Source organism: Amyelois transitella, chromosome Z (assembly GCF_032362555.1).
Source record: "Amyelois transitella isolate CPQ chromosome Z, ilAmyTran1.1, whole genome shotgun sequence".
Taxonomy (NCBI): domain Eukaryota; kingdom Metazoa; phylum Arthropoda; class Insecta; order Lepidoptera; family Pyralidae; genus Amyelois; species Amyelois transitella.
This window is the reverse complement of record NC_083535.1, coordinates 12,444,190-12,459,217: the sequence shown is the minus strand read 5'-3', so window position 1 is coordinate 12,459,217 and position 15,028 is coordinate 12,444,190. Positions and strand designations below refer to the sequence as shown.

At 38.6% G+C, this 15,028-nt stretch overlaps 1 protein-coding gene across 1 annotated transcript in view; it reads left to right on the top strand.

Annotated features, from left to right (window-relative positions):
- Window positions 1-15,028, top strand: part of LOC106142306 (F-actin-monooxygenase Mical) — a 59,114-nt gene that overhangs the window by 2,022 nt on the left and 42,064 nt on the right. Inside the window, exon 2 of the mRNA XM_060953702.1 lies at window positions 12,681-12,866. Coding sequence (XP_060809685.1) covers window positions 12,690-12,866 — 177 coding nt within the window. The 5' untranslated portion in view covers window positions 12,681-12,689. The remainder of the gene's footprint in view (window positions 1-12,680; window positions 12,867-15,028) is intronic.

Below are 15,028 nucleotides of genomic sequence, written 5' to 3'. Positions count from 1 at the left end.
ATCTCAATATGTTTGTTTGTAATATCTTTATTGCACAGAAATTTACATAGTTAAAAGATTAAGTACAAAGTTATAAAAGAAATAAATCACATGCAATGTTAATAAAACATAAATTTGGACGTATCTATAAAAATGTAACGTCATAATAATGTAACTTCAAAATTTCTACTTTTTGAAACTTCACTATGACACACAGTTAATAATGATAATGCAAAAGGTAATGTTGAATGTCACAGAGACAGACCTACAGCACAGAGGGTTGCCGATAAATTATCTAATATTATCAAATTGTAATTTTAAATTTTTATTTATTATTATAGGACATTTTGAACATCACTTAATAATTGTCATATCTTTTAGTTTCGCAACATTGGTTGACGTCAAATAAATTAAGTACTTAAAACTGCAGCTTTTTAAGTTTGGCAATTAGGTACCTATATATTTTTGTTTGTCGTATATATATATAGTAAATGAATCAATTAATGACCCGTATAAAGACGTGATACGGGGACCCGTTACGGGGTAGACAGAGCCAATGTTATGTGTCAAAACAACGTATGTAGAAGGTATTTAGCGGAGGTCGCCTAGTATTTTATACGTCTCTGGCCTCCACACAGTACCTTCATAAGCACATATTATTATGTTTATTTTAATGCATCTGCCTTCCTTGTTTCACTTCAAAAGATTCTTTGTTTGTGACGTCACAGCCGGACGTGCATTGCGCGCACGCATTATTTCAATTAAAATTATAGTATTCAACGCGCTGTGTTGACCATTCAAGGTAAACGCTCGGGATTCGAACTGAGGATCCTTCGTTTCGCTCTGTTTGTGTTTATTATCAGTAGGATTGACTATTTTTTCCTATTTTATTTGTTTAACTATTATATTTCGTTTTAATGAATTATCGCTTAATTATCCAACATGGCCTCTGGGTGTTTGCCATTGGGTTCAAAGTGAAAAAGTGGAGGTAGTACCAACCCGTTTGTGTTCCTAATAACACAACCAAACCTTTCAAATCGTATAATGTAACTTCGTATCTCTGCAAATCGGGTGGAAGCCATAATACCTATGTAAAGAAAAGAAAGAAAACCAAACACGAACGGTTGCAAATAATTCGTGAGATAAGTACCTACTTTAAAATTATATTTAGTATATTTTTCAGAAATCGCTCAAATTCCTTTCACCGCTTTCATGCGGTTTCGAAAGTATAATATATTTTTTTATAAGGAGTGTTAATTATTACTGTGCTACTATTTTTTATTAGATTATATGTTTCTCCTTCATTATATAAACTTCATTAAAAAAAGAGATGCCAGTTTCACTACTCGTCTAAAAGGAAACGTACCGTTTATTACCGTTCCGTCGGGAATTTCGGGAAATTAGATCTTAGTAACGCTAGACCACACAAGGAGTCTACATGCCTTTAATATTTAGACCTAATATTTGGGGTTGGGCGTTGATAACATCAAGTCAATACCGCGTGAATTAAGCGCCATTTTCAAAAAGAGACGAATTAGACGCCCTCTACAAAGCGACGAAATACGCACCACCTAGAAAAAGCAAAGAATTTAGCGCCACCTACAAAAAGCGAGAAATTTAGCGCCACCTACAAAAAGAAAGAAAATTAGCGCCACCAACAAAAAGCGAAGAATTTAACGCCACCAACAAAAAGCGAGAAATTTAGCGCCACCTACAAAAGAATACCAGTTCTTCGCAAATCCCACGGGAACTATAGTTTTTACCGGGATAAAGGCTACATTATGTCCTTCTTAAGACATCATTATATAAACGTGATATTCATGTATATATATCAAGAAGATTTATTCAGTAGAAAAGTGGTAACAAACAAATAAACTTATTTTCACACATATTTGGGATACCTGTGCGGCGGGGTGATGATGAGAAGAGATGGATGGACGGCGTAAAGGATAGTATGAGGAGAAAGGGGGTGACCAGTGAGATGGCAATTGACAGAAGTAATTGGAAAAATCTAACAAACTGTGCCGACCCCGCGTAGAGAGTGGGAAAAGGTAACGACGAAGAAGACCATTGCGGCGGGGTCGACTGACCTGACTGAGCTAACGGTCACGCTAAGGCACATTTAACATGCTCTCCTCTCGTTTTACATAATAACACTACCATCTTGCTCAGCTGTGGCATGTAATTTGTATAGTTATACTTTGGTTATTTACATATATATTACACTAGCTGTGCCCGCGACTTCGTCCGTGTGGAATTATTATTTTAGGCATCATTGAAGCCCTCAAGGATGAATAATTTTCCCCGTATTTTTCACATATTCCATTATTTCTTTGCTCCTTATAGTTGCAGCGTGATGTTGTATAGCCTAAAGCCTTCCTCGATAAATGATCTTTTCAACGCAAAAAATAATTATTCAATTAGAACCAGTAGTTCCTGAGATTAGCGCGTTCTAACAAACTCTTCAAATTTATAATATTAGTATAGATGCGAACGGCATATCAAGTAGCAAGTAACCCTACGATGCCGTGTGGTTCCGTTCGAATGAAATATCTTCACAAATGAATCTAATCACGTCTATATTCCTTGCGGGGTAGACAGAGCTAATAGTCTTGAAAGGACACACTAGCTTTCTCGCGAGGTTTTGTTTCCGTGGAAAATTCCAGAAAAATGTAACCCAAATCATTCCTGAAATTCTGTTCTATCTGTGTACCAAATTTCATCAAAATCGGTACTGAAGTTTGCCACGGCATCGCCCGTAATAAATGCATAGCCTATTATAACACCCGCGGATGCACTTAATTTACTTGTCACTAATTTTAAGTGACGTAAAATTGAAATATAAACTGAAAAAAAAATACGTTCACCCGTTGGTTTCTTCATTTACCTAATTATTGGCTTAATTATAACATTAAACCGCCTCCATGGTCCAGTGATCTAAGTAGTTGCATAACGACTAGAAGGGCATAAATTCTTATTCAGTTTTAATGCTTACATTCTAGGGTTACACTAAGATTGATAAAACTTATGTCTTATCCATTCTCCGGTTTTATATCTTTGGTACTTTCTACGACATGGCTCGAAAGAGAGAGAAAATAAGACTATTGACTTTCAACATCTGCGAATAAGGGAGTATGGGGCCAATCCATGTACTTTCCTTATCTCCTATTATTTAGGGACTAGCTGTGGCCGCGACTTTATCCGCGTAGAATAGTTATTTTGAGCATCATTCAAGCCCTCAAGGATGAATAATTTCCCTCGTTGTTTTTCACATTTACCATTATTTCTTCGCTCCTAATAGTTGCAGCGTGATGTTATATAGCCTAAAGCCTTCCTGAGATTAGCGCGTTCAAACAAACAAACTCTTCAGCTTTATAATATTACGAGTAGTATAGATAATCAAAAATACAAAACATACAGATGAGAAAGTCTATTATTCCTGTCACTATTTGAAAGTCAATCATATCGTAAAGCCAAACAGCTTAACGTCCCCACACATACATACATACATATGGTCACGTCTAACATATCCCATACATATCCCTTGTGGGGTAGACAGAGCCAACAGTCTTGAAAAGACTGATAGGCCACGCTCAGCTTTTTTGGCTTAATGATAGAATTGAGATACCAGGTATACCAGGTGGCCCTTTTAAATGATGTTGGCACTGTCTACCACGTAAGAGTAGACGTGTTTATATGTATGTACAACTAGAGGCCGCCCGCGACTTCGTCCGCATGGAAACCCTATCAATCCCGCGGGAACTCTGGGATAAAAAGTAGCCTATGTGTTATTCTGGGTCTTCAGCTACCTACATACCAAATTTCATGGTAATCGGTTCAGTAGTTTTTGCGTGAAAGAGTAACAAACATCCATACAAACTTTCGCCTTTATAATAGTAGTAGGAAGAGGGAAAAAGGCGTAATTTTACATGTGTAAATTCTACAAAAGGCAATGGAAATGTCGAGTGAAAACAGTAGCATTTTCTCGAGCACCAGATATTCTCGTCCGGGCGTGTTACGGTACAATTGCGAAATATTCGCACACTATTTTTGTAACCTGGACATGTTCCAGCCGCGCCGCGCTTCCTCCCCAACGGAGCCATGTTAGTAAACAAACGAAACGTACCGTTGCTCCGAAACTAATTCCTTTTTTATACAAATGCTGTGTGGTAGAAATAACTGGACGTTTTGAAGCATTTTAGGCGATGGGCGAGCAACCTATCCCTATTTGAATCTCAATTCTTTCATTAAGCCAAATTTTAAACGTTGCCATTCAGTCTTTTCAAGACTGTTGGCTCTGTCTACCCCGCAAGGGATATAGACGTGACCATATGTATATTATGTAATTAAAACTGTAAGTAAACAAAATGTACAGCATTCCCCTGGCAGTCATATTCTAATTTATGACATGTTTCAACTATTCGAAAGGCGAGCCTTGATGACGCCCACTCGGTGAATTACACCAATTTGTTGTTTTGAACCGACTGTTGTTATGTGGGTTAAATTATTGGACAATTAAAACAATTAGTGTGTTAGTATACTCATAAATACAGGACAAAAACTTTTAACATTAAATATTTTGATTCAGTACGTGTAGTCTCTGTAGTGTGAGTGTTTTACGTCGAAATTAAAAAGCGATACAGCTATATTTTTTGACCGAACCACTGGGTTGAAAATTTTGCGTGTAAGTTCCTTATTTGGTCTAGGGATGCACTAAGAGAGGACTCCCCAGAGTTCCCGCGGGAATTAAACGGGATTTTTCAACGCGAGCTTACTCTAGTAGTGTTATGAGACTCTTCCATTCTTGTATTATACCAACTAATATTATGAATGCGAAAGTAAGTTTGTTCGTTAGCCCTTTACTCGTCATATGCTGCTTAATTGAAAAGAGGCGTGATTTTATGTATGTATGCTGCTTAATCTTCTTGAATTGCCGTGTGGTTCCCGGCACCAATACAAAAAAGAATAGGACCACTCCATCTCTTTCCCATGGATGTCGTAAAAGGCGACTAAGGGATAGGCTTACAAACTTGGGATTCTTTTTTAGACGATTGGCTAGCAACCTGTCCCTATTTGAATCTCAATTCTTTCATTAAGCCAAATTTTAAACGTGGCCATTCAGTCTTTTAAAAACTTTTGGCTCTGTCCACCCCGCAAGGGATATAGACGTGACCATATGTATCTTCTTGAATAATCGTAATCTGCAGAAGGACATGGGGTACGTTTCCCGTAAAGTTCCGGTGGGATTTAAAAAAAAAAAACCTGTACTCTTTTGTAGGTGGCGCTATATTCGCGCGAAGCCGCGGGTAAAAGCTAGCTTTCCTATAAACGAACTAAAGTTTTAAAGTTGCTTTATTTTTTTTTTGTCTCTATTATCAAATGTAAAGCTGCTATTGTCTAAATAATTATTTGCGAATGACGCGGCATTGTCTTCTGTCAGATTACCTCGATCCGTGGAGACGATAAAGGGAGCGATAAATTTATCTTATCAAAATACGGTTACCGAGAAGTGCCGTATCGCAACGCGAAACGTTCGTATGCGACGTCTTATTGTTTTTGTACGAAAATCCATAGTTTCATTCTTACATACATACATACATAAGATCACCCCTCTTTCCCTGAGGTGTAGGCAGAGACTACATCTTTCCACTTGCCACGATCTCTGCATACTTCCTTCGCTTCATCCACATACATATACGAGTAGTTTGATTTTTACTGGCTTTTATCCGCCCTAGTGAATTTAAGGCTACCCACAAAAGAAGAATAAAGGATTTTCGCAAATCCCACGGGACATCCGGAATCCCACATTTTTAACCAGTATGAAAAGTACCATATGTCCCTCTCCAGAGACTAATATACATGAAGATTAGTTCAGCAGATAACGCATGAAGGGGTAACAAACTTACTTTCGCATTTAAAATATTAGTTGGTATTTACAAATGTATTTTGACGTACGTAAGATCCAAGGCAAACAAAAACAGTTTTAGTGGATAAAGACAGGGACAAAATAATAGCTAGTACTGTTATAATTTTGAAAAAATATCTTGCTTTTTTCTTTCTCTGATTTTTATGCCATTTTACGTTCTCACTTTCTGGACTTGCAAATTTTGGTAACTAGATATGTATGGATATGTACCTACCGTGATAAAATTATGGAGACCTATAGAGCGGGAAGGCCTAGACTAACGTAACTTGATCGAATCAGAGACGTTTTTGCAAAGGGTCAGGTCTAAACTACCCGAACTCGACGAACTTGCATGAAGAGAGTTAGCAATGTGGATGAAGCGAATAAACTATGCAGGGATCGTGGCAAGTGAAAACATGTGATCTCTTAGTACCCCTCCGGGCAAAAACGTGATTTAATGTATGTGTTATGGTTAAGGTACAAATGCTAAGGTGTCAGTGAGAGTCCCCCGTCTGAGAGTCCTTCGTGTATAAAAACTGGCCTGTGCTGTTATTTGCCAAAGTATTCACAATCGACGGTTGCCTTTCTGAATCTGTAACTAATATTATAAAGCTGAAGAGTTTGTTTGTTTGTTTGAACGCGCTAATCTCAGGAACTACTGGTTTGAATTAAAAAATCTCTCTGATGAATCTTTTTGCTTTGAATAGACCATTTATCGAGGAAGGCTTTAGGCTATATAACATCACGCTGCAACTATAAGAAGCAAAGAAATAATGGAAAATATGAAAAAAAAACGGGGAAAATTATTCATGCTTGAGGGCTTCAATGATGCCCAAAATAACTATTCCACGCGGACGAAGTCGCGGGCATAGCTAGTTATTAATAAGTTGCTTTGACCACAAGTTTAAGAGGTCGTTTGATACCCCGGCTGTGCTCGCATTAATCATTGCAATTAATTATGTGTATCTCATGAAGTTTGTAATGTAATGCCCTTTCGTCTCATTACCGTTATTATCTTAAAATATCTCCTTTGTTTATTTACTGATCTTATCGCTGCATAAATATATAAAAGATAATTGAAACATTGACTTTTCTCTGCGTTGGAATTATAAATGTTGATTTAAAGCTCACTACAGAAAATACTAACGTTAAAATTGAGTCTGTATTTGTGGCTAACTAATTAACTAACCCAGATGGTGTGATGAGAGATTTTTACGCAGAGTTACTGTATTAATAGAATCAAGCTTAGGATATGGGTTTGAATAGTTATTGTGGTTTATCTATTATATTTTTTTTATGTGGTTCTAAGGACATCCATGTTTCAGTTAGGGGTCGTGGTCCAATGCGTGGTGAAATGCCTGCGATCCCATGATGCCCTCAAAATGGCAAGAAGTGCGCACGGAGGGGTTTTAGTTGGTAGGCTGGTATATTAGGTGCCAGGAGTCCCACACTCTCCCGGGTGAAGACCCGGGGGGCTGTCCGTAAAAAGGATTTCCCCTTCGATAACAAAAAGGGTCGTGGTCATCTGCTAAGTTTACCGAGGTGGACCATTCATTTTTATTTGTCTATCGTCCACCTAAGCACACCCGAATGAGCGGGTACATTGGTTTTATTTCATTTCTTGGAACCACTCGGCCATCGCTCGAGTTAGAATTAATCCTGTGAATGAATCACTATTGTTGGAAGTATACGGTACTCCAACTTGGTATTAGAAGTACATCGTAATATTCAATGGCGAATTTGTAGTCATTTCGGGTTTGTCAATGAACTCTTTATATGCTAAACATGTTCTGAACTGCCGCCACTGAAATTGACCGACAGTGAATGAGATTATTACTATGGATCAAGGTCAAATGCCAAGCGTGATGTGATCAAAATGTGCCTTATGAAGTTACAAAGAATTCCTGGTTAATCTTCAATAAGGAATGGTAATGAGACTCTTGAATATCGGGATGACGCAAGGAAGTTGTTTTTCATGGTCATTAATATCATCGAAATTCTAATAAGGAAAAACAATACACATACACATGGTCACGCCTATATCCCTTGCGGGGTAGACAGAGCCAACAGTCTGAAAAGATAAAAAACAAAGGAGTCCGATGGCCTTGTGCCATCGGACTCCTCACCACAGGGTGAGGGAAATAGGACTTTAGGAAGTATAACATATCAAGATATCATATGACAATATATCAAGATATATCAAGATTTTGGATCATCGACAGGACGAAGAATATTTTTTACTTCTTCACATATCAGATCATCTTCATGTGCCGTGTGGTCCGTGCAGTTTAGAAAAGGATCACTCCAAGATCGCTTTCCAATGGATGGCGCATCTATTATCGTGACCCAGAATGTGTTAGGTTCCCCTGCAAAGGTTGCAGAGGTTATACGGAAGTCGGTTCATGAAAAAATCTGACTTACCCAATTCAAGATCATGATTAATAGGTGCACAACATGCCCCTCTTCAGAGAGGTGAAGTAAGATGGTGATGAGGATGTAAACAGGATTAACTCTAGCAAGAAGAAGATTAGATTTGCCGTGTGGTTTCCAGCACCAATACAAAGAAGAAAAGGACCACTGCATCTCTTTCCCATGGATGTCGTAAAAGGCGACTAAGGGATAGGCTTACAAACTTGGGATTCTTTTTATGCGATGGACTAGCAACCTGTCACTATTTGAATCTCAATTCTATCATTAAGCCAAAAAGCTGAACGTGGCCATTTAGTCTTTTCAAGACTGTTGGCTCTGTCTACCCCGCAAGGGATATAGACGTGACCATATGTATGTATGTAGAAGAAGATATGTATGAAATGTGCTTCATGGTAGTACGTAGGAGAATGCACGACAAGATGTATCGGTCACTATCGGTCAAATCTGGTTAACATAAATGGAGGAGAGGAAATGGTGCATTTGTGAATTACAATTCGAGTTTAAGACTACTTGGCACGCAGTGGCGGGTTCGTCGACTTGGTTCGCCAACCGGGGACGGTCAGTGGGCCACGGGTTAGAATAGCCGTTACCGTTTCATTTGTTCGAATCCCGCGGGATGCATACTGATTGGTTGAGTTTTTCTAACTGTTTGTTTCTTTTTCTAATTCAAATCAAAAACGAATTTTGATGAACTGATGTGCTGTATTGTTTTTCACATAATGCGGGTTCTTTGTTGCGTCGTCAGGGTTGGAGTCTGGAGTTTTCGATCTAACTTTTTATTTACTATCTCATCGTTACCTTTTTCCACTCTTAACATGGAGTCAGTAATTTTTAGTTTCTACCAAGTTGTTCTATCACATGCCATTCATTAGTCACTCATTTCCTACTCATGCTTTACGCCATCCATACATCTTTAATTCTGGTCTTCCCCTATTTCTAAAATCTTCCACTTCCATTTAAGGCGCTGCTATTAATATGACTTGTCTCGTCCCGTTACCTACGGGTCTACTCTCTCATATTTGCGCATTGAACACTCGCCACAATGCTTCAGGGCCTGTGGTCGCATTATACTGGTCTACTATGGGTACTAAGAAGTTTTACACGTCAATAAAACATGATAAGAGTCTATCAAAGCTGGTGCCTATCCCACACTACATGCACTGTTATTAATTAAGCCGCTTGGCTGGCTGCACAGTGCGCATGCGTTGCAAAACCCGAGCTTGGTTCCTGAAACTGGGGCGGTACAATCAACACAGATCAACTAATCTAATCATGAGAATTTTTGCTCCGTTAAGAAAGATACATTATTTGCGAGTGTTATAGGCTAAAGTGGTAAAAGGTCAGGTCAAGAGTACCCGAAACCGTCGACCTTGCATGAAGACAGTTATGAATGTGGATGAAGCGAAGGAAGTATGCAGAGATCGTGGCAAGTGGAAAGAGGTAGTGTCTGCCTACCCCTCCGGGAAAGAGGCGTGATTTTATGTATGTGTGTTATAGGCTATTTAATTATATCGGCTAAGTCGTGGTGGTATATTGTCAAATAGCATTGTTAAATGCATTTTTTTATCCGCGACCCACCGATCGTGTACCACATTTGTAAAGCTTTAAAGATATGATTAGGCTTTCTTCTGTAAACACACGGCTACTAAACCACCGGAGGTATGTGTATCCAACACCTCCGAATGAGGAATTAACCTCGTAAAGTATAGACATCAAGCTGTCAATAAATATCAGAATTGGGATGCAGTAATAAAAACGTTACGTTGTCACATCAGTTGCGACGTCTTCATCATTCACCAGTACTTACCACTTCTAATCTTGTATTATTCCGAATTCTATGATTAGTGCCTGTCTTTCACAGATCTTAGCGTAAAGTCACGCATGAATAACGTTTCTTTTAATAAACCTTACATTCTAGATTTTTATTGATTGTTTCATATCATAACCAGTGCCATAGAATTTTTGCGTAGGGTTAAGAATAAAAATGTTTAAAAGTCCATTCTGCATACTGTACAACTAGCCAATAGGCGTAAATAATTATGAGCTCTATGTCTTTGTAATTAGTTCTAGATTGTACTGATGTGTGAGCAGGCAGACAGGTCGTTGTCTGTATGTTCTAGGTTTATGACTAAAGTCAAGAAGTTGCCAATTCATTTGGGTGGCGGCAAATTACGATTATACATTTTGATTATATTGTGGTTCCCGGCTCTTTAAAATAGGACCACTCCATATATTACCATGAATGTCGTAAAATGCGACTAAGGGAAAGGCTATTCTTTTTTTAGGCGATGGGCTGACAACCTGACACTATTTGAATCTCAATTCTATCATTAAGCCAAATAGCTGAATGTGGCCTATCAGTCTTAATAAGACTGTTGGCTCTGTCTACCCCGCAAGGGATATAGACGTGATTATATGTATGTAGTATTTTGTACAGATATGTCATTACATCAGTCATTCAGTGTCCTCTTTTACATACATATGTAGATTGTGTCATGAATCGCGCGTGACGCATTTTTATTTCTGAATCGATATTTCTAAAGTGTTTTGGGCATCGTGAGTCAGGGGTTTGGTGCATTCATTTGAGAGTGAAATAAACGATTAATTTTGATTATTCGCGTACAATAATTAATGTTATCGTTAGTTGAACACAAGCAGTATTGATATCGGCAAAGTTATTCTTGTTTTCAGAACTCTTTATATTGATAACTAGCTGTGCCCGCGACTTCGTCTATATATATTGAGTAAAACTGAAGTGTAGAAGAAAATAAAGTTTTTGTTTTAATATTGTTGAAAGTGAAATTATATAGTAGAAATACATACATATGGTCACCTCTATATACCTTGAGGAGTAGACAGAGCTAACAGTCTTGAAAAGACTGAATTTCCACGTTCAGCTATTTGGCTTAATGATAGAATTGAGATTCAAATAGTGAAAGGTTGCTAGCCCATCGCCTAATAAAGAATCCCAAGTTTGTAAGCCTATCCCTTAGTCGCCTTTTATGACATCCATTGGAAAGAGATGGAGTGGTCCTATTCTTTTTTGTATTAGTGCCGGGAACCACACGGCAACGTGGTCATCCTGTATCTTAAGCCGCGTGTACATTAACTATAAATAGAAACACCAGTCACTGCGTGCGTTGCATATGTCAGTTCCCAACCCGTAGGTATATTTAGATGATTTATTTATACATTCGCGTGATATTAATAGATCTATCTATATGTTTTTGATTATGTGTATGTTTATTACATATATCATGTCATAAACATAATATGCTTACAAGTAGTCGAAAAAAAATAAACAGGTATTATGTTCAAATATTTTTTTGGTGTAAAGTGTTTTAGTTTATAAATTTAATTTATGTACATACATACATATAATCATATAGGTCATCACATCTATTTCTCTTGCGGAGTAGACAGAGCCAACGGGCTTGAAAAGACTGATAGGCCACGTTCAGCAGTTTGGCCTAATGATAGAATTGAGATTCAAATAGTGATAGGTTGCTAGCCTATCGCTGTAAAAGGCGACTAAGGGATAGGCTTATAAACTTGGGAGTCTTCTTGTAGGAGTATCTGCTTTTTTGAGACTATTGGTTCTGTCTACCCCGCAAGGGATATAGACGTGATTATATGTATGAAAGTACTAGCTGTGCCCGCGACTCCATCCGCGTGGAATAGTTATTTTGGGCATCATTGAAGTCCTCAAGAGTGAATAATTTTCCCCGTTTTTTTTTCACATTTTCCATTATTTCTTGGCTTTTAATAGTTGAAGTGTGATGTTATATTGCCTTAAAGCCTTCCTCAATAAATGGTCTATTCAACACAAAAATTTGAATTTTTCAATTTAAACCTGAAAGTTCATGAGATTAGCGCATTCAAACAAACTCTTCAGCTTTATAATATAAGTATAGATAAACAATTATAGGCGGACGACGCCGCAGTCTGAAGCTAGTTTCCCCGTGAATAACACTGCTCATATTCGACTCGGAACGCGTAACGTAAACTATTGCATGAATTTGCATCACATTACATAAACCATAGGTACAATGTGGTATGAGAACTTTCCATACAACAGTACAAAATCTATACTAATATTATGAATGAGAAAGTTTGTGAGTATGTCAGGATGTCAGTATGGATGTTTGTTACTCCTTTCACGCAAAAACTAATGAACCGATTACGATGAAATTTGGCATGTAGGTAGCTGAAGACCCAGAATAACATATAGGCTGCTTTTTATCCCGGAGTTGCCATTCGGTCTTTTCAAGACTGTTGGCTCTGTCTACCCCGCAAGAGATACAAACGTGACCATATGTTAGTATGCATGTTACTCAGAAAAATAATGTCTTTTTGTTCATTTCAGCCCGTTAAGATGAACCGGGGTGGTCGCGTGGAGGTGACGCCGCCGGAGTGCGCGCTGGCGGCCGAGATGTTCGACCACTTCTGCGCAGCCGGCACCATGAAGCAGATCCTGGCACTGCATCGGGAGATCTGCAACACGCTCACTCTGAAACCTAATAGACTCCCGGACTTCTATCCGAAGCTGAAGGTACGTTATACTGACGGTATAGTTTCCATGTGAATATGATAGAATTACTTGAACTTCTTACTGTTGGAACCTGATTATGGAACAGTTGTGGAATGTTCGGCGACTCCTGCGCAACCGGCAATATTAAGCAGATCCTGGCACTGCATCGGGAGATCTGCAACACGCTCACTCTGAAACCTAATAGACTCCCGGACTTCTATCCGAAGCTGAAGGTACGTTATACTGACGGTATAGTTTCCATGTGAATATGATAGAATTACTTGAACTTCTTACTGTTGGAACCTGATTATGGAACAGTTGTGGAATGTTCGGCCACTCCTGCGCAACCGGCAACATTAAGCAGATTCTGGTTCACACTTAAACCTAACAAAATCGCGGACTTCTATCCGAAGCTAAAGGTACGATATACTGACGGTACAGTTTCTATATGAATATGGCCTAATCTGGTCGGTAATAAATGATAACAGGGCCAGCTGTGGATAGAATAACTTAAACTTCTTACTGTTAGACTCTGGTTATGGAATTATGGAACAGACCTTAGATCAATGTTCGGCCACTCCTGCGCAACCGGCTCCATTAAGCAGATCCTGGTTCACGCTTAAACCTAACAAAATCCTGGTCTTTTATCCGAAGCTAAAGGTACGATATACTGACGGTATAGTTTTCATGTGAATATGGCCTAATTTGGTCGGTATTAAATGACAACGGCCAGTTATGGATAGAATTACTTGAACTTCTAACTGTTGGAACCTGGTTATGGAATTATGGAACAGACCTTAGATCAATGTTCGGCCACTCCTGCGCAACCGGCAACATTAAGCAGATCCAGTTCACGCTTAAACCTAACACAATCCCGGTCTTTTATCCGAAACTAAAGGCATGTCATATTGACTGTTCTACTATTATCATGATGTATCATATATGATGAACCCAACCGGGTTAATTCCTCTTAGCAACGGTCACTGGAGGTCATAACAAGCTTAAGTCACACGCAGCTTGGTACCATGATGCCGATCCTCACACAAAATGTATCCTTCTTTAGAGCCTTTGACCAGATCCATCTCAGCTGTTGTACCACCCTTGATGGTACAATATATACATACATATGGTCACGTCTATATCCCTTGCAGGGTAGACAGAGCCAACAGTCTTGAAAAGACTGAATGGCCACGTTCAGCTATTTGGCTTAATGATAGAATTGAGATTCAAATAGTGACAGGTTGCTAGCCCATAGTTTACAAGCCTATCCCTCAGTCGCCTTTTACGACATCCATGGGAAAGAGATGGAGTGGTCCTATTCTTTTTGTAATGGTGCCGCGAAACACACGGTACAATATATTGTTTAAAAATACCTATTATATTAAAAAGCTCGCATGTTTCCCATCGCGTGTCAGCCATAACGGATTATAATTAGTGGTGATCTATTGTTCTATGGTCAGAACAACTTATTCTGTTGACATTTATGCCCGGACAAGGTCAAAGGGCGGTCTTTTTCGTGTGATAACATTGGCACAACAAAATAAGCCTTAAAGCTTTGGTCCTAAGGTTTATTAATTTTATTTGATAAATTTTAGATATAGACAATCTTTTTTATTCACTTGAACAAGATGTCTGCGCACCGGTCTGGACTATATCGATTGGTTGGAATTATAATGAGAGCTGCCGAATTTAAACTCAATTTTTGGCTGGAGACGGCCAAATCACAATCGAATGAATCGGGCTAATGAAACATTATTAATCTTCTTTTCTGCCCAAAGTAAAGAAAAATTTATATACATACATAAAACCACGCCTCTTTCCCGGAGGGGTAGGCAGAGACTACCTCTTTCCACTTGCCACGATCTCTGCATATTTCCTTCGCTTCATCCACATTCATAACTCTCTTCATGCAAGCTCGGCGGTTTCGGGTACTTTTGACCTGACCCTTTACCAGGACGTCCTTAATTTGATCAAGATACGTTCGTCTAGGTCTTCCCACTCCGACCTTTCCCTCCACAATTTATATTACTAAAATTAAAAACATTAGGGCCATGAATAGTAATCATTAGATATTTTAGGGTCGTTTTAAAAATGATTGTCTACCCTGATATTAGAAAACATACAAAATTTCCAATCGAAACACACAACATTCGAACCAATATAACACAAATGATAAAACCATC